Source organism: Toxorhynchites rutilus, chromosome 3 (assembly GCF_029784135.1).
Source record: "Toxorhynchites rutilus septentrionalis strain SRP chromosome 3, ASM2978413v1, whole genome shotgun sequence".
Lineage (NCBI taxonomy): Eukaryota > Metazoa > Arthropoda > Insecta > Diptera > Culicidae > Toxorhynchites > Toxorhynchites rutilus.
The window spans coordinates 46,919,428-46,943,779 of NC_073746.1; the positions used below are offsets into that span (position 1 = coordinate 46,919,428).

The 24,352-nt window shown below is 37.6% G+C and overlaps 1 protein-coding gene and 1 long non-coding RNA gene across 10 annotated transcripts in view; one reads left to right on the plus strand and one right to left on the minus strand.

The window, feature by feature from the left end:
* Positions 1 to 24,352, plus strand: part of LOC129780345 (ankyrin-3-like) — a 172,561-nt gene that overhangs the window by 115,261 nt on the left and 32,948 nt on the right. For 5 of the 8 annotated variants that reach the window (XM_055788500.1, XM_055788505.1, XM_055788506.1 and 2 more), the window contains exons 7-8: positions 3,958 to 4,071; positions 19,447 to 19,693. In XM_055788500.1, coding sequence (XP_055644475.1) covers positions 3,958 to 4,071; positions 19,447 to 19,693 — 361 coding nt within the window. Of the gene's footprint in view, positions 1 to 3,957; positions 4,072 to 19,446; positions 19,694 to 19,937; positions 19,956 to 24,352 lie in introns of all 8 variants that reach the window. The other 3 variants (XM_055788501.1, XM_055788502.1, XM_055788504.1) reach the window with 3 other exon arrangements.
* Positions 2,797 to 18,408, minus strand: LOC129780347 (uncharacterized). 2 transcript variants are annotated; one of them, XR_008743893.1, is made up of 4 exons: positions 18,244 to 18,408; positions 3,412 to 3,557; positions 3,164 to 3,352; positions 2,797 to 3,097 (listed from the first exon to the last, which is right to left on the minus strand). It is a non-coding gene; the product is annotated as an uncharacterized LOC129780347 (long non-coding RNA). The 2 variants fall into 2 exon arrangements; XR_008743892.1 differs by lacking the exon at positions 18,244 to 18,408 and adding an exon at positions 3,593 to 4,540 and having other exon boundaries at positions 3,412 to 3,541.

The window sequence follows — 24,352 nt, forward strand, 5'->3', positions numbered from 1 at the left end:
TTTACGATCGAAAATCATGCTTGTAAAGCTTTCAGTAAGGGTTTTCTTGACGGATAACTCCGAACATTGCATTGCTTTCGGAAAGAGGGATTGCCTTGCAGTACATTGCGTTTTATTGGGGTTTGTTGTTTGAAGAAACTTCAAAGTTTCTGTTGAAAAGAAAGCTGCGGATGATGTCATATAGCTACCCCAGTTGTAAAGTTGGCCAATAAAAGACGGGTGGGTAATGTCGGGGACATAACCGGAGTGACGTAGGACTATACAAAGGGGACAGCTTTCATTCAGGAGTTGAACTGAGACGAACTCTACGATCTGTCGAGAAATAAACGAGCTATAAGCGTTCTGAAAAACCAACAGTAAATACAGGGACGGATGACCTGCGGATTAAAGTCCTTTCAAATAAGAACAGATCAGCAGGAAATGCATAGCTCATCATGTTGCTCCTTAGTTATGTTTCTATACAATGCAGATGTAACGTCAGTCAATTTTCAACATCAGTTATCAACTAAAGAAAGCAGTTCTTGCTACCGAGAAAATTCGTTAATACCATCCTGCATACAATGTGTTGTAATTTGAAGCCACTTTCAATTCGGGAACCATGCATAGGTTTGTGAAAACTGAATGATGAATTTAAAAAACCCCAACCACCAATAAGTTCAAGAACAAGCATAAACAAAAAAAACAGTTTATATTATATGTCATATTATGTCACTTTAGAATGCATTGGTATTGTGAAAAACTTTTAATAACTCTTCTTTGAATGGTTTAATGGCCCTGAAAAGCGCCGTGTTTTACGGTGGCTGGTTTTGCCACCAAAGCAGTCTGTATAAACAAACTTTTTCTTTCTTCTGCCTGCTGCCGTTTTGCGATTGCGTTTGCCACTCGCTGAAACTAGTTAATGCCACCGAACCAAATGGGCTCTGTTCTGCAGGCGGGTTTTCTTATTGTCGTGAGCAGCTTTGCAAGCCAACTCGAGCACTCCGGCGGCCAAAATTCTATAACCGCTATTAGGTATACTGATGCTCCGGCACCAATCCATTGATGCGAAGCGATGTTAAACGATGCCGTACAACCACACTGGTTTACGGTTTGAAAGAAAATGAGATTTTTTTTTTGTTTTCACTTAAATTCTTTTTATTTCCTTATTTGGTTTACATTATAATAAAGCACTACATATCAACTGATCAACCTAGGGTTCTACATCTTTAAGTTGTGAGATATTTTTTTGGGATCCGCGCGTTTTATACACTAGCGGTACACACTCACAGGATAGAGACAAATCGGCAGAGTCAGCCAAAGGGGCGAGTCCAACGAGACGAACGAATGAGCGTTAAAAGGGAGCGATGGCAAAAAATACATTCATTACGATTTGTTCGCTCGTTGGATTCACATGCAGGCTAAAAAGGGTCCTTTTCAGGATCACAAAATTATCTTCAATCTAAAGAGTTTATTGTTTTGTTATCACTCGATATCCCCATCTTGTTCGGCTAAACCTTTCTGTTTAGCGATTGCGTTTGCCACTCGCCACAGCTTTCACAGTTGGAAAATTTCTTCCCATCCAGGTTTGTGACATGTTGTACAGTAAATTACATTCAATGCGACGTGCCGAAACGCCACTCAGTGTCGCATTGGAGGCGATTTTAACCTGTAATTGAACATTTGCGATGACAGTGGTACAGTGTCGACTTTCAATGTGGGGTCATAATTTGGATCTCTATGTTTACAAAAATGTCGAACTAAATAAGTCGCATTACATGTCTGTCCAATTAGCTAAATGTGGAACTAATTGTAAATTACTGTACTTTCAATCTGGAAACAATTTAAGAATTGGTGAGAATTGAATAATTAGGAAAGTCCCCAACTATCAATAAGCTCAGAACAACTGCCAAATTCACATACTCATCAGATCCTGGCAAACAAATTATGAAAAAATAAATTTGTGTTTTATTATTATTTTGGATATTGTTTTAGAAAACATTGAACTGTATTTCCTAAACTCTTTTTTGGAAGGTTTAATGGCCCTGAAAAGCGTCTTGTTTTATGGAATGGTTCCAATTTAGAAAACTTAGTACTCGTGGTTTTGAAAAAAACCATTTCGAACGCCCTCGATGCCGCCTTGTTCTGGATTTGCCACCAAAGCAGTTTGTATAAAGAACGAACTTTTTTTTTTCTGCTACCTGATGCCGTTTTGCGATTGCGTTTGCCACTCGCCACTCGCTGCAACTGCCTGTTGTCTTGATGTCCACCGAACCGAATGTGGTCTGTTCCGAATGCGGGTTTTCTTATCGTCGCGAGCAGCTTTGCCAGCTAGGTGGACTGGTGCACTGGTACTAACGCGCTCGGCCTAGCTACCCTTGCGGGGAACTCCAGATCAACACGGTTCGAGCGGGATTTTGCCTTTCCCTTCACTTTTCCTCCTTCACCATGTCCAGACATGGCTGCTTGGGTTGGTTTGTTGATGTGTTGTGATGCGAACCGAAGTGGTGTACGGTTTGAATGAGAATGATCGTTACGGCAGCGTAGCGGGGATTTTTAAGCTGACTGGCTGGCTCGAGAATTACGCATGTGTGAGACTGCGACCAATGTTTCGTTCATTTTTTTCTTTTTCCTTTCCAATCGTGCTTCATTCTATTTCGCTGCTGCTCTGGTTGCCCGTTTTGGTCGGTACGATTTGAGGAGCATAAAATGGACCAATCAAAAATGGGCACATAGTGCATTTTGACAATGCTTGATATTTCACAATCATTCAATTATTTATCTTAAAAAAAATGAAATGTTATTCGTTATGATAGATGCGTAGATATATTTCCTATCAATTGATGCAAAAACCTTTGCGATCTATTGAGAAATGCTCGAGTTATAAGCGTTCCAAATCTTGCATTTTTTCCTACTTGTTCAGTGCCTAGATTTCCATTTCATCCCCTATATCTTCCGGTTAGACGTAGTCCTACGTCAATATTGTGTTTCCAGGAGACCATCCCGAGTGGTTTCATTAAAGATCAAATCAAGATGGCAGAGTTTTGTGCTGATTCCTTTTCTCGATAAAAATATTTGCGAATATAACATCTGAAATATATCGCTAAACACTAATTTTTGGCTGCATCACATCAAGCGACGCAAAACAATAACCATCATGATGTTCCAGTGAATTTAATTATCTCACCGTATTTAGCAGGACTGAGTGTAGTATATAATTTTCCTTCGGGTCCATCATTTGCTGTTAGAGCGCCTTTGTGCTCCGATTAGGTGATCTGATAAAGGTGGTGTGCGTAAGTGCTCTTCCAGTTCATCGATGCTAATGAGTTCATAAAAAACAGGACACACGAATAAAGTCGTAGAGTGCCAGATCAAGCTAATTTTGTGTAGGAAATTATATCAGATGCGTATTATTTATGTTGAACAAAGCCTTACCGCAATTTAACCAATTTTTCTTCCTTCCTTCCTTTTCGATGCCTTCCTCTGTGGTTTCTCTTTTGGTTTCATTATATTTTGTTTTCTTTCCAATATACTAATGCTGCTGCTGCTTCTGCTACTGTTGCTACTACAAAAATGATAAACTGAAAATTGAATAAATAATTTGTTTAAAACCCACTCAAACCGGCGGTCAAAACGGTGTGGCCAATCGATGCACGAAAATCCAATTTGCCGACCAATGGCACTGAAACATAATACAACATATTCCCCCTACACTCCTACATCTTTCAATTTCAACGACAAAAACATCACCTTCGAAAATATGCGCATCGTGTCTCTGACATCGGACCACTCCAATGCTTCGCGACCCGTATTGACTTAAACACACCGACACGTGGGGTGGATTTTAATTTTCCCACCGCATAACCGCATCGGTGGCGGCCCTCTTCACTACGCGTCTTGTTTTCCGGCCGGCGAAATAAACGAAAAAAAAAACAAATAATAACAACTAACACGCACACACACACACACACCCACACGCAGGCGGAACAGACGATGCCAATCAACTGACAGACACGATCGTTTTGAGCCAAACCCAGCAGTCGTGCAGCAGTAGTGGTGTTATCAAGTACTATCAGTCGCAGATGCGTTACACACGTAAGTGATCGCCGGATAGTTTAATTTGTTTCCCTCAGAATTCGTTCGTTGGTTCGTTTGTTCGCATCGTTTCTAGGCACATTTTGGAAGATTCGCAGCGCAGTTGTATTTTATTCCATCCTTTCGATTGTTCCATTATTGTGTTACATTGTTCGTTTTATTTTCTACTGATTCTGTTTCCATCTCTCGCTGCTTGGAAGCTGTATTTATATTTTCTTCATTTCAATTAAACCGGTGTTTGTATCACACTTGTATATGTACATCTTCCAGTGTTTCAATTTTTCATGTGCACAATGTTTGTAAATATTATGGCACCAATTGTAACTACTTTCACACACTCGCTTGCATACATTCATATATCTGACACAAATCGTATTGTTATGCCAATGTGATAAGGGACATTGAATTTTGACGCTTTCATCGGTTAAGTCAATTTAGGAATGCGCAAAAAATTGATGCCATTCAATGTGAAGCTTGAACGATCGTTTTAGAACTGTTGTATTATGAATGGATCACAGTGTGGCAAAAACCAGCCCTACACAAAAAAAAAATAAAGTGAAATAGTGTACTCGAGGCTTTCGAAGTCTTCCTGTTGAAATAACCGACAGACCTTCATAGACCAAGTGTATGCAGACGAAACCTAGATTACTGAAATGGATAAACCTCAAGAATCTCAAGCGCGAATGATCACAGCGAAATCGATCGCAATGTTTAACCGCATGGTGGACGTAGGATTTTAACCCGAAAGAACGCTGAAAGTTTTCTTGTTAGTGTGTGAGTCGATGAGTATAAATATGGATTTTTTTAATACAGGGATACACATGAAATTCAGTTCTTTTGAACTTGTTTGTGGGTCCGAATAGAACTGAGGTTCGTTCGGGAACACATATTCTGTACATCAAGAGTGTAAGAGTGTAATAAAGTACTTACACCTTGCATGTATCTGCTATAACGAGTCGATTTTACTAGGCCCTTTGATTTCACTTCAGTTCGGCTGTAGAAAAGGAATGTGTTTGGGAGAGAAGAGTGAGCGAGATCATTTTCATGTCACATCGTAATTACAACTAAATTAATTCCCTCTTCTTCTTCTTGAATTATAGAGACTTCAAACTTTTGAAGTTCATTCGTCTGTAGCCTTGAGAAGGGCTCTTGGGCCTTGGAAAAAAACACTTCATTGTCGTTTGATGTTCCTCAGCAAACCGTGTCTGCTTTCAACAACACCAAACGATGTTTTTGAATAGATTTCCAAGCGGGCGCCAGCTTGCATACAGATTTGGGTGATTTTTTTTTATTAAATCGTTTATTTTTACAGGCTCAGTTACATAAGTTTAAAGGAGCCAAACTCCTATCTGTATAGTTACAAGTATATATAAACATTTTTTATTAATTCTAATGTTAATGAAGTAGAGAACCGATTACTCGCGGCTTGCTCGAGTTTAGAAGGGTGACATTTTGTTTCAGGAAAAGGATGGGATATAAGGATATGTTGACAATGTTCACACTCACATTCATCATACTCAATTTTTAAGCCTATCTTATATCTAATATGTATTTACATTTCACTTTATTCTATTGTTAGTAAGAAGGGATTTGATTTCTCGCGAAGGAAAAGGAGAATATAAGGATATAAGGACAATCACACACGGAGATCGATAGCTTTTAGGAGGACATATATTTGGGACATGTAATCAAGGTCTTACCGAGCCAACACATCTCTCACCGGCACATTGGGCTGCCTTCCTCTAGCCCGAAGAGAGTTTTCTAAATTCGATCTGGCAACAAGATACTCCTCGCACGACCAAACAACGTGTTCGATGTCGTGGTACCCTTGGCCACAAGCACAGATATTGCCATCGGCAAGATTAAAACGAAAGAGTAGCGCGTCTAACGAACAGTGATTGGACATGAGTCGGGAGAAGGTGCGAATAAAGTCCCGACTCAAGTCCAGACCTTTGAACCATGGTTTGAGGCTAACCTTAGGGATAATCGAGTGAAGCCACCGACCCAATTCATCTTCGTTCCACTTACGTTGCCAGTTAGCGATGGTATTTTTACGGACTAAATAATAAAATTCATTGAAAGCGATTTGACGCTGATAAATATCGCTTTCAATTGCACCTACCTTTGCCAATGAGTCAGCCCTCTCATTACCCGGAATTGAGCAATGTGAAGGGACCCAGACAAAGGTAATGAATAACAGCGTCTGGTTAAAGCACTCAAAATTTCTCGTATTCTCTTAAGGAAGTAGGGCGAGTGCTTTTCCGGCCTCACTGAACGGATAGCTTCGACAGAGCTAAGACTATCCGTTACAATGTAATAGTGTTCAACAGGTCGTGAGGCGACGCTGTCCAGCGCCCAATGTATTGCTGCCAATTCAGCAATATACACAGAGCAAGGATTCTGAAGACTGTGGGAGGTGCTAAAAATTTCGTTGAACACTCCAAATCCTGTGGACTCATTCATAGAGGACCCATCAGTGAAGTACATATTATCACAATTGACACGCCCATACTTTGCATTGAAGATCGTAGGAACGATCCCCGATCGATGATAATCTGGAATTCCATGGATTTTCTCCTTCATGAACAGATCAAAATGTACAGAGGAATTGATGTAGTCAGGAAAACAAACACGGTTAGATTTGGGTGATATCAAAATTCTGTTTTTAAAACAAATTTTCAGGTCAATAATCAACAAGCATATAACTCTTTGACATTTTATCTTTTGTGTCAAATGATTACCATATCATTTTGTTGATCCAGGGCAAACCTATTAATGCTCAAAGAAGGAATGCATTCTTCCTCGGAATTACTCAGCACAAATAATACCTCCCTTTCTACTAATTGGAAACGACGATCGATAGCGCCATTCGCAAACAAATGATTTTGTAACTGCTGTTTTCATCAATGTGATTTCTTTGATATGGTGAAATATCCTCTACACCAGTGCTCCCCATGTTTTCATAGGAGACGTAATCACCAACACCATTATTGTTGGGAAAACGCAATTTTGTTGTTTTTTTGCTTACAAGCGTAACCATGCAAATTTCCAATGGAATAATCTGTCCAGTTCAATGATATTGTCGGCAAAAAGAGGGCCTAGGAGATTTTGCGGATTAAAACATATTTTTTCCATTTGGAAAACGCTTACGTCTATTTATGCGGACAATCAATCGTTTCAATGAACATTTGTTCGTATAGCTAGACGTAATCACCAGGTTGCTCTGTCTGTAGCGTTAGTATTCACATTTGCGATAATAGTCAAAACGTCTCCGTCGGTAGTTTTAGTTGTTATAGAATAAAATTAAAAAGGTTTAGAAGAAATTTCGTGAAATGTCTGGAAAAGGTGCTCTGGATTTGTTGCGAGTCTAGAATAGTACTTTTTCCTGAATACTCTGGGATATGATAAGAACAGCAGATTCGTGTTTTTTTTCAATTAATTGAATTTGTGAAGGCAATCTGCAATGTTGGTAATTTTAGCAGCATGATTTACCGATATCACAATCAATCGCATAAAGATGGTGGAGAGACTTACATCAACGGCTGAGCATGTGGAATAATTCGAGTCGAATTCGAGGAGTTATAATGCTAAGAACCAATATTATTTTAATTTTATTACTGATCTGATTGTTTCATTACCTACTTGAAGATTCAAGTGCAGAAATTTAGGTAATTATAGCATTAAAAAACATAATTGCATCTCTTTGTTCATCGCAGTGCAGTGTACAGAAAATGGTTTCTTATATTCATCTATTAGGAAACACTAAGTGATAAGAAACTATCGTGACAGGCATGTTTGGACTCTACAATGAATGTGACTCAAATGTAGATTTGGCTTATATCGTACAATACTTATGATTGTTGATTTTCGAACGATGTATGAAGGCTGAATGGAACTACGTCTGTTATGCGGACAAACAGGGATTTTTCAAAACCTTTTTTTCAAATGTTTTCGAACAAAAAATGTTCGTTTGCATGTTGAGCAAACGTATTACATTGCGTAGAATGCAAAACGGCGAAAAGATTTTGTTCATTTTGTCGCTTTCGTCTCCTATACAAACATGGGCAGAGTGGTACTCAACCTTTTTTTTCATAGGGACCACAAACACGTGTTACTGATGGTGTCGCGGGCCACAAAAAATAAATAAATAAAGACGGATGATATTCAAGGAACGATCGCATGGTTAACATAGAATTTCGAAATTATTGCCGGCGAGCGCAAACATTAATGAAATTTAATAATGAAACTCATTGATACATATATTTGATAGAGATGACAAGGACTGATGAATGAATGCTTTCACTGAGTGAGGATCGCGAATGTTCCGTGAAGCAATCTGATTGTCAAATTAATTCTAATCATTAACATGTACTGTTGACTGCCCGTTGTCTAGAGCATTGAAACCGAAATACTGAACTTGAAGTAGTATTTCAGTATCTTTTAGCAAAATTACATCTCCAACGCAAAACGAAACATCTCAAGAGACCAAAAACCGGCAACCGAAAATCCGAACCGAATCTATTTTGTGGTGGCGGCGAAGAACAATGCAATGGTATCGAAAGAATTTTTTACCTACAGTTTTCCACCGAAGGACACAACCCTCAACGCTTAAAAATACTTTACGTCACTTTTACCCCAGAAACAAGAATTGAAATCACGAACATTAAATGATCGATTGAGAAAAATCACAAATAAGTCATTAACTATTTATCAGTCATCCACCTAGCGACCGGACGGCAGCAAAGCTTTCCAAATGTTATTTCTCAACGCCAAGTTGTTTAGTTTGGTTTTCAAATTAGTCTTTTTCAAGGCTAGAGGTGAATGAACTGAGAAAGCTAGAATCCTCTATTATTGAAAAAACATCACAGAAGCTCCTTTCTGAAAAAAATTAAATAATAGATAGATTAATAAATAATAATAGATTTTTAGAATGCATCGAAGTTTCTAAAACAACTCGAAACTTTGAGTGACCCTAAGAAGGACCAATGGGTTTGCGTTGTTTTGTAGACGCAGCTGAAGATAGTTGATTCATGATTTATTCTTGTTCTCGCGAGAACAATACACGTAACGCATTTAGTTTACATTCTCGTACTACACACAGTGCGGCTCCAGCCGATTATATATTTGTCCCCCACTACCATTAACTATTTGATAACGCATGAAAAACAATTCATATAATCTCCACGGTATGAAAACCGACGACTTATGTCTTATTTCATGTTTCTCTTCTGTTTTGATTCTGCTCTACACTATGCTTGCTTCTTGCATATTCTGAAGATGCATTATGTGGCGAAAAAAATTGCTCAATACAGTAGCAACATAGAAACTGAGGTTGGCCAGGGCGAGGACAATATTTAGAGCATTTTCACTGACCACCAATGACATACATCGACAAATTCAAGCAGCTACTCAGATTTATAGATTTTTGTGATTCCAATAGTTTGTTTTCGCAGCAGTATTGAGCTATTAGAACAAGTTTTTCGGGCCAGAAATACAGGCCACTTAGGCCAGCATTACTCAAACAACTTTGATCTTTCGAATGAAGTGATTAACATACCACTTTATGCGTCCGGCAATAATGTTATAAAGCTTAAAACTTTGCACCCCAAACGTAACGCTCTCAATTCAGAAATTTCAAACTTTCACCCCAGTACAGATACAAATATGATGTAATTCAGAAATACAGAGGCACTCTTCACTAGACGCGGTGCCCCCACTGTACGATATTTATCTTTCATTCCTCGAGCAAAACCGCTGTGTGTGACATCAGCATTGAGAAAGGCTTCTGTCTGATAGCTAAAGCGAATCGACTTGAAAGATGATGATGATGTTTTGAATTGAAGAGGCTTTAAAATTCTTTAGTTTATTCGCCTCTAACTTTGAAAAGACCAACTGAAACACGTAGTCATATGTCGAAAAATAGGTTATGAAATTCATATTTTGATATCCATATTTTAATTTTATTCATAACTAGCTGACCCGGCAAACTTCGTCCCGCAAAAAAAATTGTTTTTGTTATCAATACCTTCAAACATTCACGTTTTCTTATACGAAGCGCAAGTTCATGAGACCAATCGCAGAACTGTTCATTGATTGATCTTCTAATCGACCCCGTTGAAATTACCTTTTACTAAAAAATTCCTAGTACTTCTACCAAAACTCATCATTATAATATAAGATTATTTTCAGACAAAATTCTCGTTCAAGATTTTTCAACCACTTGCAAATAACATGTTTCTCCGTTACATGGAATAAATGTTTGATACAGAAAATATTATAGAATAAAGACGGACCCTCCCCTCATGAATGAATGAATGGACACTCTTCTCCCCTCAACGAGGGGGAAGAATGTCCATTCACCATAGAAATGTTTCGTGCCCCCTAAAACCTCCACATGCCAAATTTGGTTTCGTTTGCTTGTTTAATTCTCGAGTAATGCAGAAATTTGTGTTTCATTTGTATGGCAGTCCCCCCTGAGAAAGGGAGGAGGAGTATCTAACCACCGTAAAAACATTTATTACACCCCAAAACCTTCACATGCAAAATTTGGTTCCATTTACTTGAATAATTCTGGAATTCTGGAATGGAGAATTTGATTTTCATTTGTTTGGCAGCCACTTCCCCCTCTTAGAGAGGGGGGTGGAGTGTCTAACCATCATAAAAACATTTATTGCTCCCTAAAACCTCCATATGCCTAATTAGGTTCCATTTGCTTGATTAATCCTCGAGCAATGCAGAAATTTGTGTTTCATTTGTATGGCAGCCCCCCTAAGAGAGGAGGGAAGAGTATCTAACCATCGTAAAAACATTTGTTGCACTCTAAAACCTTCACGTGCCAAATTTGGTTTCGTTTGCTTGATTAATTCTCGAGTAATGCAGAAATTTGTGTTTCATTTGTATGGCAGCTTTCGCACAAACCAACGGGAAAATCAAAAATATCAATACGAAGTTATATTTCTCGATGACAATGCCCCGTCGAACTTAGTAAGACCGATCGGCCAACAAGCCGGCAAGATTGTTGCCGGTCATTCATTCTTTGATTTTAAGAAACGAATAAACTTTTCAGTTCATTCGTCTCTAAGAACCGGCAAGAACAATAATGAGTGTTTTGATGAAAAAAAAAAAACATTTCATATGCACACACCTAGTATTATTAATAAATCAGTGTGTATGAGGTACATTTGGGAGTCCAAGCTAGTCGGAAAACGCTTTCACAATGGATGACACTTCAATTCAAACATGTTATTACAACAATGCTTCCGCATGACTCAATCGCATCATGTTGTAATTATATTCGATGATATGAGAGAGTATACATTCAATGAACAACACTGCGGCTCTGACAACCACGACGCTCGAACAACTGTAGCCAATTAAAAGTGCATTTGTGTACCGAAAATCATCCACACACCCGAATGCATTCCAATGATCATCGCGTTTCTGAACACATACGCTTGGCTGGCTATAGAAAACTTCTCCAATATGCGCGCGCAGTATCCGCATAGCGCAGATCAACCCGCCGCTGCCTGGTATGAAATTTTCCCGCAATCTCATCTAGATTCAGCGGATGCAGCTTTATGGGCGCTAGACCTGCTTTACGTGTACAAAACCGCCGGCTACACTGGTGCAGCAATGGAAACGACAGCCGCCGACATGTCACCTAATTGATTCGTTAATAAATTTTGTCAATTCTTGGCGGACAACTTACATGCACCTCGCAAGTTTGGTACCTATCGTTTGGGTACCATCCATTCTCGTGACGTCGGTCTTCGTTTGTCTACTCAGTTCTCGGTTCACTGTGTTCCACAAACGAACAGCGCGCCTCTCGCCAGCCTCAGCTGCGTTGGGAAGTTGCAGAAGGCAATGATATTTCAGGAATTTGAGAGATCATTTGAAAAATGCATTCCTGTCGCGCTGCGGCTATAAATAAAATGCCATTTTGGTTTTCTCCCGTACACAAACCATCGATCGTGGATTCCCGTCGATTGTTTTGTGCTGCACAAGAAATGCCCTATGGATGCGGTTTCCGAATGTCGTTATTTGGCAATACATCGCGCGTTACGGGTTCGAATGGGATAGTGATTAACGAGGGAGTATCTTGTCATGTTTGGCTTAAACAAACATACACTGGTGGTATGTTGAAGCTGTCAGAGGTGATCTAGTGGGAAATAATGGTTGTTAAGAGCTGGTTACCTGCGTTAAAAATTAGCAAAGATGGGACGATTTGACGATCCCATCCTAACTCGTAAAGCAGCTGGATTATGTTGATTTCTATTTTATGTATCTGTCTGGACTAGTGTGATTTTTTCGGATGGATTCCCAATAACTCGCTCCACTATTGTATTGAATTTCTAAAGGGAATTTCTGGACCTATTCGTGAAATTTCGCACAATTTCTGGTTGTTTCCCTTCAATATATCCAAACTTTGGAAATTCTGCAGTTAGATCGGATATCCATTTGTTAAATTTTACAAATTTCACGAATACATTTAAATCATCGATTTTTAGAGATCACAAAAACATTGCAGGCGATGAAAATAATTGCAAATATTGTTTATATCGCGCAATGCTCGAAGAATTAAAAAAAAAACTCTCGCAAATAAATATATGCGTGCGAAAACAATAAAGAAATTGAACGTGTACATTTGTTTCTATTATAAATAAAGAAATACAAAAAAAAATATGAACGATTCCTATTGACACGTAAAAACACGTACGAACACATTTAAAAAAAATAAAGCGCAATACTGAAACTTCAAATTTAAAAATATGTTTTTTCTAAATATTGAAATACCAAATAAATATGGATTATATTTGATTATATTTGTACTGCGCAGCGCTCTAAACATTAAAAAAAAAATCACAAATGTGAGAAAATACGTACGAACACATTCAAAATATGGAGCTGTACTGGGTTCCAGAATTCAAATTTTTCGTTTCAAAATATCAAATATGTTTCCTAAACGGTCGCTTTGGTTAGCCAACAGAGTGTCCAAAATATGATGAGTGGTATTTGAAGAAAAGTTCGAGATTTCATCAAAAACTAACCGCAATAATTTGTTTACTATTTTTTCTTTGAAATGCAAAAATACCTCTATTTTTAGTATTCAAACTTTTTTTTCATTAACAAGGTTCCGAGATATATCGTTTTTTTGCATTTCTTGATTACATTTCTTGATTGAATTCTCACTTCTGCTCTTGATAGCACTTTGTTTTTCTTTATTTTTCGAAAGGTTCAATTTGTGTCCAGGGTTGCCACATTTGATTCTGTGAAATTTTCTGAAAAAATCTCTATATCTGTAAAACTGTATAAAAAATTGTATCAAAAAACAAATGGAAAAAAATGAAAAGAATGGTTTCAGGAAGCGCGCTTTCAAAATAGAGTCCATTATGGTGGGAGCCAACCTATTTCCGAACTTTGCTTTTTTTGTCATTGTAAAGCGAAAATATTCCCTCAACACACGCTGATGAATATGGAATTCTCAAAAAGATACTAAAATTTCCCATCACGCTTTTTGACATCGAACAGCTAGGACCAACTAAATTTTTTCCCCATAAGATTCGTCTTGGAAGCCTGAATTCGTTGTTCAAGTCTTGTCTATTACTTCAACGAATTGAGGAAATTTGCGCATCAAATCATCAAGGCTGGGTAGCTTGACGAAAGTTTGAGAGTTTTTCAAGGCCACAGTTTTGATAACTAGATCACTGAAATAAAATCGCGTGGAAATCTGTTTCACGAGTTCAATATAGAAATTGATTTGATGGTCAACTTCCTAGCTGCATTCTTATTCTTCAGAAATAATCAGGACAATTTTTTTCAACATTATTATTAATCAGTATATCTTAATATCTCAACGAATAAAAAATAACAAATTTTATTAATTAGAAGGTAGATAAAAAAAATCCACTGCGATAAATTTAATATTTAAAATTAACACTAAAAAACTGTTAATTCAGTAACTTTGTTGAAAACCTGTAATTCTGTATATACAGATTCTGTATCTGAAATTTGGCAGAAAATCTGTAAAATACAGAATATTCTGTATATGTGGCAACCCTGCTTTCTTTGTCTTTGAATCTCAATATTTGATGTTCAATGATTGTTCAGAAATTGGATAGGCAGTTTTGGAAACTCGAATACTTACTACAAGGTACATTGAAAAAGAGTTGAGGGTAATACGGACATGTTAAGAAGAACTTCAATAATATTTTTGGAAACTCATGATCCCCAAAACTTCAATGCAGTTTATTGCAATTCAATATACTGTTTTTCGACCTAATCGACCAAATGTTCTACAAAAAAACTGTTTTTCAGTGTAATTTACTGAAAAAAGTACATCATTTTTTTACGATGCGGATAATACGCACATATATTGGGGGGAAATATAAACAGGTTTGTAATATACGAAGCGTAGAGATTTATCGCTCGTGAGAGGAATAATTTTATTTTACCAAGGGCTGAACTCATCACGAATGTCCGTTAAATGATGAAACGAACTAATCCACCTAGAAGTGATATTGTGCTTTTCAGCAGTATAAACGGACAGACTCTCAACTATGCTGCTTTTGGTTCCAGTAAACTTCTAAACACACCACCTTTGACGATTTGATTTCTGTTTATAGACGCAGGACATTCTTTAGGAATATCTTAAACAAACTTTTCACAGTCCATCTCACTCCGACTGGTAACCGTCCGTTTCACCCCATATTAAACCACTCAAAATGGCTTTTGATCAGTATTCATTGCCATATGGTGGTTTAAATATTATGTAGAAGGTGTATTCATCAACAGAAATCTGAAATTCAAATTGTAACTATACAAATCAACCACCTGTCCATATTACCTCCGCTCTCCGTTTTACCCGCACTTTCCCTAATATTGTTGTTATGGCATTTGTCAATCAGAAAAAAGTGTCAATAATTGTTGGGAGTAGAAAAAATACTGGTGGAATGAGCGGTTCTCATTTTTCGTTGTAACTTGATGCTAAAAAACTATGTATATTTTATTCCTATGAATCCTCTTAAGAATCTCTCGAGAGCGAATGAATGATGATGACAAAATGTGATTGATTACAGCGTTTTTGAACTTTTTTCTATCTTTGGCTATGCAATAAGTATTTGTAATATCATATGTATTAAAAGATTGACCTGTTTCGGATGGTGATAAAAAAAACTACAAAATATGACTAAATGGACCAAATTATGGAGCTTTCTACAAAAATGCATCGACGCCCTTATCAGTTGATTTGCAGCCTTATGAAACAACTACGCCCGATATTTCGTTCCTACTGCCAGTTTCCCTTAAGAGCGCGAATAAGTGGACATCGTGAGGCACTTCGTGTCCGCCGGTGTTTACAACATCCTCTTTTGTCTGAATGGCGTCCCCCAGCGACGGTAGAAAATTGCTGGGCGAACCACAAACGGAGGATCTACTCCAAAAATTTTGTGGTGAAACAGAGAAGCAGCTGATCGACAAGACAACGAACGTGCGGACATTTATCTTTTCAAGCTACGGTTCTGATCAACTACCCTAAGGACTCCCGGCAGGCCCTCATAAATGTAGCATTCAACGAAAATTCGGTCCATTGAATTATCTTTCGTAGTTTTTTTTTCATCGTCACGTTGTATTCACCATTGAATGAAACTACATCGAAGGTATAACAGCTAATGGGTTTTGTGTCGAAGAACGAATCGTAGAGCAATTTGAGAGGATTACATTGTTTTAAATTGTTGTGAAAGTATTGTATAAAAATAAACTTTATACTTGTGATTTTTTTTAACTGAGTAAAAATTCATATTACATAAAATTTTGAGGGCGATTTGTGATGATTTTTCTCTCTATTCTAAAGCCAAGATAGATCGAAAATGAAAGAGATTCGATTCAGATTCGATGATTTGTGTAGAAGGATTTTTCTTATAAAAATTTTGAATTTATATTATATTTCCCGACTCCGACTCCCCACAATTATTGTTTCTGACTCCGATTCCGACTGCAACTCCGACTCCTGCTAAAAAAAATGAAATTACTCGAAACCATGTTTTTCATTAGAAAGTTTAATTTACAATTTTCTCTGATTAAACAATAAACATTAACATCAAAAACATCAAAATTTAGAACTCCTTTTCCTGAAAAAAATATGTCGTCTTTATAAACTCAAGTCAACTGCGAGTAATCGGTGTACTACCTTATTAATCTTAGAGTTAAAGAAGACTGTTGATATATACTAGTAAAAATATAGTGAAGAGTTTGGCTCTTTTAAACATATGTAACTGAGCCTGAAGGCCGAATACGAATTTAAATAAAATTTAGGATGTTTGTAAAAACAGAATTGCTTCAGCCAAATCTTCCATCATTAAGGCTCGAAGATCTGACTTCACAATTTTCAAAGCAAAGAACAACCTTTCTATGCTGACTGGAGTTGGTGGCATAGCAATAATCGTTCGTGCAACATCCACGATGAGCTCAGAGAACGCTGGAGTCACTCTGGCAAACAAGCTAGGATTTCTCTTCAAAAGATATTCAGCAGCAGGTTTTTCTTCTTATTCTCCTTCCCGAGGTGACGTCGTTTTGATTTTTTGTTATTTTGGTAAGCATCGAATTCTGTGCTCTCTGATGACATAAACTTTCCAGGTGTCAGTTCTCCAAGCTAAAGTATTTTGGTTAGGTTGAACGATTGAAACATAAGCCGCTTAATCGTGCCGCTTAATCGTGCCGCTTAATCGAGATATGTACTCTTCTAGCGAGTGACTCAATTTCGCAATCAAGTAGTATCAGAACGACCCTTCAGTCCGTCACAAATCATCAACTGGAGTGTGTGTAAGCGGCGCAACGCATGTAGACGATCTTGAACATATCGGCAACTTCATCTATTAAAGTATCAAATTAATTTCAACGAATTAAAATCGGTTATTAACCGATTTGCGCAAGTCCACTTTTTAATGTTTGCTTCTTCAATCACTATGCAACTGGTGTTTTGGATTTGAAGATTGATATCAATTTTTCTTGCCATTTCCCCGTTTGAAACCATGAAAGCTGGTTGTGACAAAAATATCAGCGAGAAGCTGTTTTTCACGACCATATCAACAATGATCTTCTCGTGCATTTCAGCAGTCATGCTATCCTTTATCTGGTTGCTTGTAAAGAAAATAGAGAGCTGTGGTTGACCAACTCACAAGCAAACGGTTCGGATGTGAATAGGAAATTAATAAGATCATGAAATAAAATTTTGTTTAATGAGCTAAATATTTTGATTTTATTAGGTGAATTAAACGGCAATCGGAGTCGGAGTCGGTAAAATTTTTCCGAAACCTTGTCGGTAATTTTTTTTCCGAAAACTTGTCCGACTCTGACTCCGATTCCTGACACAATTAAATTCCTTCCGACTCCGAATCCATAGCCCTGTCCCTATCTTCCCCTAGGAGATTCTCAATAAGCTAACACCAACCAATATATGTTTGAGTTACTGTATTCGAACTGCAGAATTTGTTATTGCATTCACCACTGTATATGACATATACAGGTAAACTTCGATATAACGTACATTTCACTTTCAATATTGTACGTTGTATCGAATTGTACGTTATATCGAAGCATAATAAAGTACACACAAACGTAGTCTATAATACATTATTGTGTTGCTGTTTTAGTAAAGTTAATGAATAACTTCAATTAGAAGACGAGCCAGCCTTTCTCATGATGTTTCCCTTCGTACTGTTGATTAAAGCTTGATTCATTTAGAATCCGGAATTACAAAACCAGCTGTATTTCGGGATTGATTGAAGGTACAAAAATTGTTTTAGCATCACAATACAGATTATTCATTGATCTATCAAAAAAAAAAAAATATTTAAAAAAAATTTCCTTTACACTTTGGAAATGTGTACGTTATATCGAGGTAAAATGTACGTTATATCGAGTTACGTTATATCGAGTTACGTTATATCGAGGGTACGTTATAACGAGGGTACGTTATATCGAAGTTTCCCTGTATTCCACGTTATAAAAACAAACGACATCATTGGTTCGCGGGATCACTCGCTAGCCGTCAATTGAGATTATTGTTTCACACTCAAACAATCCAACACACTATCGATAATTTTTGTCGAAAAAAACAATCTCCACTGAATCACATCCGAACCCATTGAACGAAATGCATAAGATTTTCCCACTCACTCGTGACACGTCTTTTGCAAAATATTTTCATTTACACGCCCCATTAATGGTTGTTCCTAAATTGTGCTCATCACAAAAACTGCTAAGCACACAGTCGTGTGGGCAAAACGGGACAATATGTACTACTTGGACGAACGTAGGACGAACACAAATTTGCTAGTCGAGTGTCCGATCAACTGACCGGCTCTGTCCCACTGTCCGTCCAACGCGGCTACTACTATCTATGTAAACACAAACACGCCACTACCGGTGATTAGAAGACGCTCTCATATTTCCTATTATATGTGCCAGGGATCGACTAGAACTGTCGCCACCTTTGTACGAGAGCGCTCCACTAGCGCGTAATTCATGGGCAAGCACCTTCGCCCACGAGCTATTGTCTATTCAACACATCCGAGTGCAGCATCGTGTTCTGTCTCTGTCTCGCGTCGCATCAAAATCATTCACCACCATTGAGATTAGCCGACGTTTATTTTATTTTTTTTTTCGAAAAAAAGGCCGCTACCGCAGTATCGGTCAGTGGGATGAGATCAATTGGACATCATCGCACCAGGCGGCGGCGGTGGCAGCTCTAGATGGCCGGTGGAAGCGCTGGTGTTGGTGTGTTTGTGGTCTGTAGTACAACACTACAACAGAATGTTTAGTAGTCCACGATATATTCAGAACACAGTGCAGTACGAGTTTTCGCATCGAGTGTGAACTATGTGCGGCTTGGCTACTGAAATCTCTCGGCGGACCTGTATACCCAAAGTCACTCGCGTACACACGTAAAGTACGGATTAGTTAAACGGACGGTTCGCGGGCAAGAAGCTGTGTGTTTTCTTTTTCGGGATTTTCGGAACATACTATTAATCTTTCATCGTTAGCAGTAACAAGTAGTATCTGTGACAGCGCATCACCATTCAATAGTCGGTTTCATTGTGTTGTTTAGACTAACGATACTTGTGTGTCTGGGAGGGACACATAATTCATTCACTCAGAAAATTCACATTCTAGATCAACCGAACGTGTAAGTCTGTAGCCTTAAGTAGATGCTAGTTAAGTAATTGATTATTTTTTCTTCAACATTGCTCGCATTCGCCTTTTTCGCTCTCTTTGCTCGTCTGCTCGTCGGAAAGAGGAAATGTTCACTTATTAATGTGCTCTCGCGTCTCTGCTTTATTTCCACTTCTCGGTTTTCCTCCCACAACTTGGGCCAACCAGGCGAGGATCCGATCATGTCCGACCACCAGCAGTACAACTACATGACGAGCGACGAGAATAAACAGTTCGACGATACCAACATCACCAACATGAGCATCGATCCGATGAAGGACGAGAAGTACCTCGAGAAGATCATCTCGAGCGCAGAGAAGTACACATCGCTGCCACCCCGCGAAAGTACGCCCAACCCGCTAGACATCACCGTTACCGACAATGTCAACATCACCCGGAAACCGATCCATGTCGGGTAAGTGTTTCATGTTACCTTTAGCACCGATAGCTTTATGCCCGCTCACCAAACAACAGCTCACACACGCATTCTCATGAACGCTTAACCACCGCACCTAACCCCGTGTCCTCTTCCTTGCCGAACGTAACTTAGGACCGCCGCCCCCTTAACTTCCGGTGTACTGCCCATACTCACGGAACAAACTTATGTGTTCCATCTTGTGCTCTTTTTTTTCTCCCTCTATTGCCATCACATATCCTAGCAGGACACTATTGATCCGGTAACCCTAATTCATTATTCATGCTATCAAAAACCAATCTGCTTTTCTGTTCTTCTCTGGTTTTGTTTTGGATTTTTGTGCGGCTTCCGTTGTGTAGCATCTGTTTTGACAGTGGACCCATTAGTTATATCTTAGCTTCTGCAAGCTGAGAAGATTGGCTGCAGTGGTTGTTTGGCGCTGTTTTGATTTCGTGTTCGCATTATCCGTCGCCAGCTATTCATGGCTAATTTTTCTTCAATCACCATTTAGTTTCATGTTTTCATCTCATGTTTTAAAAATAAAACAATATGCGAATAAAATTTTCCCTTCCACGATCACGACGGAGTGGGACAAACACTGGGGTGTGTTTTGTTTGTTGTAGTCCGCATAGAACCGCATTTATTTTTTTATAGTGATATCAGTGAAAACATGGAACCTAATTTGTCGTTGTTGAACTATTGCTGATGTGTGGGTGAACTTCAAATTTTTTATGATGTTTTCACACATAAAAATCATTGACAAAAATTATAAAACAAATGGATAATTCATAGGTTTATGATTGGAATATTGCCCTCGCAAATATTGGAATATTGTATAGCAAAGGAATAGAAATCGTAAATGAAATATATTATACTTTTGCAATGCGCATTGAACGACATATCATCAGCAGAAAATCAGCATTTGAATAGTTCACTACTTCTTTTTATTATCTCCAAAGATTGCAAGCGCACCGAGTGGATTCCAGCGATCTGCGCAACGGCAACGCAACGTGGCACAAAAAGCCAATTTTGAATCTTGATAATTAACTCTCAGTCCTAACAAATTCTGTTGACTGCTCGCTGGCTAGAACAGTGAGATCATAAAAATTGCATATTAGCACATTAGTTATATTAAAACCTCACTGGAAAGTTACATTCATGCTCTCGACCAGTAAATTGTGCCTCAAAGCAACATTGCTAGTTATGAAAGGTACTGCTGGGGGCACAGACTTGTACAAATGGACCACTCATTTTCCAATTGTGTAATGGTTTGTTTCAATAAATATGTAATTTCCATCGATCCAATCGATCGATGCAAACATCTCTTCGATACATTGAAAAATTGTCGAGTAAAGAATCTATATACACGAATTAAATGGTAACTTGTCTTAGGAGTTGGTAGCATCATCCCAAATTGCAGTGAAAAACAGTGAAAAACATTGGTCATTAATGCAAATTTAAGCAAAAAAATATAGACGACTTTTTGGAAAGGGTCGATGTTTTTTCTTGAAGTTCTACAAAAATTTCTAATAAATTTCTAAACAAAAATAAAATACTATATGGGCTGAAAAGTATCGGGATTCTTCCACAGATGGCACCACTAAAAATGAACAAGATTCATTTCGAGAGGTTAATCTGTCACTAGTGTGTGAAGTTTCATGATATTTCGTTTATTTGTTCACAAACCATAGTTGTTTAAGTATCACTACCTGAGCATTCGTATAGAAAATGGATAAAGAGGAATATTGTTTTTTGACCAAACATTATTTTTTGATGGGAAAAACTCCTGAACAATCAACACAGTGGTTGACGAAATGTTATTCCACTTCTGATCCAGTTTATTGGTGGTTTCGTGAATTTAAATTGGACCTTACACGCACTGCAGATGCACCTCGCTCTGGAAAGCCAAAAGAGCCTACGAATCCAGAAATTGTAGAATAAGTGCATCGACTCGTTTCGAACGATCGTAGAGTGAAGTTACGCGATCTAGCTGAGGTCGTTGGCATTTCAAAAGAACGAGCGAGATACATTTTGCACGCCATTTTGGACATGAAAAAGCTATCCGCGCGATGGGTACCGCGTTTGCTGACCGTCGACCAAAAACAGCGGCGCGTTGATGATTTAACAGCCGGTTTGGCGTTGTTGAAGCGTAATCGAGTGGACTTCTTTCGACGTTTTGTGACAATGGATGAAATGTGGTCCATTACCACACTCCTGAGTCCAACAGGCAGTCTGCTGAGTGGCACTGTGGCATATTTCGAAGACGTTTCGTATTACAGAAAGGGAATCGAAATGTTGAAAACTCACTATACCAAGTGTATTGCTCTCGAAGGGAACTATGTTGAGGAATAAATACAGCTTTGCCCAAAAAACGATTGTTTTTACTAAAAATCATGGGACTTTTCAGTCCATGCAGTATCTCAAAAAGTGCTCCCGTGGCCGAGTGGTTAGCGTCATAACTAACATGCCGGGTGTTCGGGTTCGATTCCCGTTCTGGTCGGGGGAATTTTTCGTCAAAGAAATTTCCTCCGACTTGCACTGTGATCACGCGTATTCTAGAGCTTGCCACTCAGAATGTATTCAAGGCGTGTTATTTGGCATAGAAATCTAAACTAAGTACTAATAAAAATGACGCAAGTAATACTACGTTGAGACGGCGAAGTTCCTCTAGGAACGTTAGTGCCATTGAAGAAGAAGAAGAAGAAGAAGTATCTAAAAAAAAAATTTCAAAGAAAAACTGTAGGAAATTGTTCAAATTTTGCATTAAAACATATAACAAAATGAAAAATTTGCACTGGATTTTTTTTAAAATTAAAATTTATTTTTCTTAAAAACGTATCTTTATTAAATTCTCAAAAAATTATACACATCGGAATATGGGCACTTGTACAAAGAAAATAGGTTTCCTAACAACAACTTTTTCATGTGTCGCAACATTGTTGTGTATAAATTCTTACGATTGACATGTTCTTGATACGTTTCTAAATAGTATGCAGAAAACGTAAATCGCGAAAATGTATACACCAAACATTACGAGTAAAACATTAGTAGTAATTTTTCTATGAAAATGTGAAAAAGTTGTTGTGATGTATGACTTGTTGGGTTATTGCATAAATAATTCATATATTTTTTCAGAACTAAAAAAAAACCAAAAATTATGATTAAATAAAAATATTTTGAAAGCTGAATTTTTTTTCTCTTAAAAAAGTATTCCTTGAAACATTGAACTCATACAATAACCTTAAAGTTGTCCATACAACGAAAGAAGGGCATTTCTACGGGAAAAATGTTTCTAATAACAATTTTTTCATATTTTGATATTACCCGAATCCGTATATAAGCTGGCGCCCGCTTGGAAATCAATCTCTCTCAATTCCATTTCGTCTTTGCAGTCAAACTAAAAAGAGCATTTAGCGAGAATCAAGATATCGATGATAATTCGATACCGGTGGGTGCCATTGACTCTGGATTCGACAGCGAAGAATACTAAATGTTTAATATGGTGTATGATAAACATTTCATACAAAAGATAAAATGTCTAAGCGAAACCTTCAGCGAAAAACGATATGTGGATGATAATTGGTGACATTGGCTATAGATTTGATAGCGGAGTAAATGAAATGTTTGATATGGTGTAGAGAATATTTCACCATATCAACGAAACCATAATGTTTGATGAAAGCAGGAGTTTTAATATCATTTGTTGATGTACGCCACATTTGATCGATTATTGTAATTGGCTGGGAGGGGGGTATTATTTGGGCTGAATATTTTCTAGGAGAAATCGATTCCTCTTTTGAGTGTTAATAATTCTTTTCCAGCTGAACGAAGTGGTGTTGTAATCATTAAATTCGAAAGATAAAATGTTTCAGAGCTACATGCTTGATATTTATTGATTGCTAAGCCAACGGTAGTCCTGCGTCCACCCTGCGGTTATATCACAGATATAATCAACTTCTAGTTTTTTTCTATTTAAAAACATGCCAAGAACAATTTTTGGTCAATTTAGAGAATTTACACACAAAAATGTTACGTCATATACGCTTGTTATAAAAGCTATTAAATATAAACAGGTGATATCTTTGAAAAACTTCCATATTTTAATATTACCTTATACCTTATTTAATATTACCTTATACCTTGTTACCTTATTACCTTAGAGAGATTTAGCTACATTCCTCTCTCTGAAAAATAATTTCCGGTAAAAAGGAAGAGACAAAAACATGAACATTGCACAACTCATCAAAAACAAGATTGGGGTATTCAAAAAAATTGTTCGATGCCAAGTTTTCAAATTGCATGAAAAGTAATCTACTGCAATCTCAAAAAAAATTTGTTTGTCAAAAATCGACATTCTGGGACTTTTTTTTCGGAATACAAGGTAAAACGTATGGTTTAGGATGCCAATGAAAATATCCATCTCGATTTTTCATACGGAACTTGTTGCAAAATGTTGATTTGCACGATAATATACCCTATGCAAAATATTAGCTCATTCGGACTTCATTTACTACTGTCGCAGATGTCAAAATTAAAGTTTTTTGAAAACCGAAAAATCACCCAAATCACATGAAATCGGGGCTTTAAAAAAAAAGTGATACTAATGTGTTAAAATTGGATGAAACGTTGAGATTTACTGTTATCTAAAAAAAAATGTTT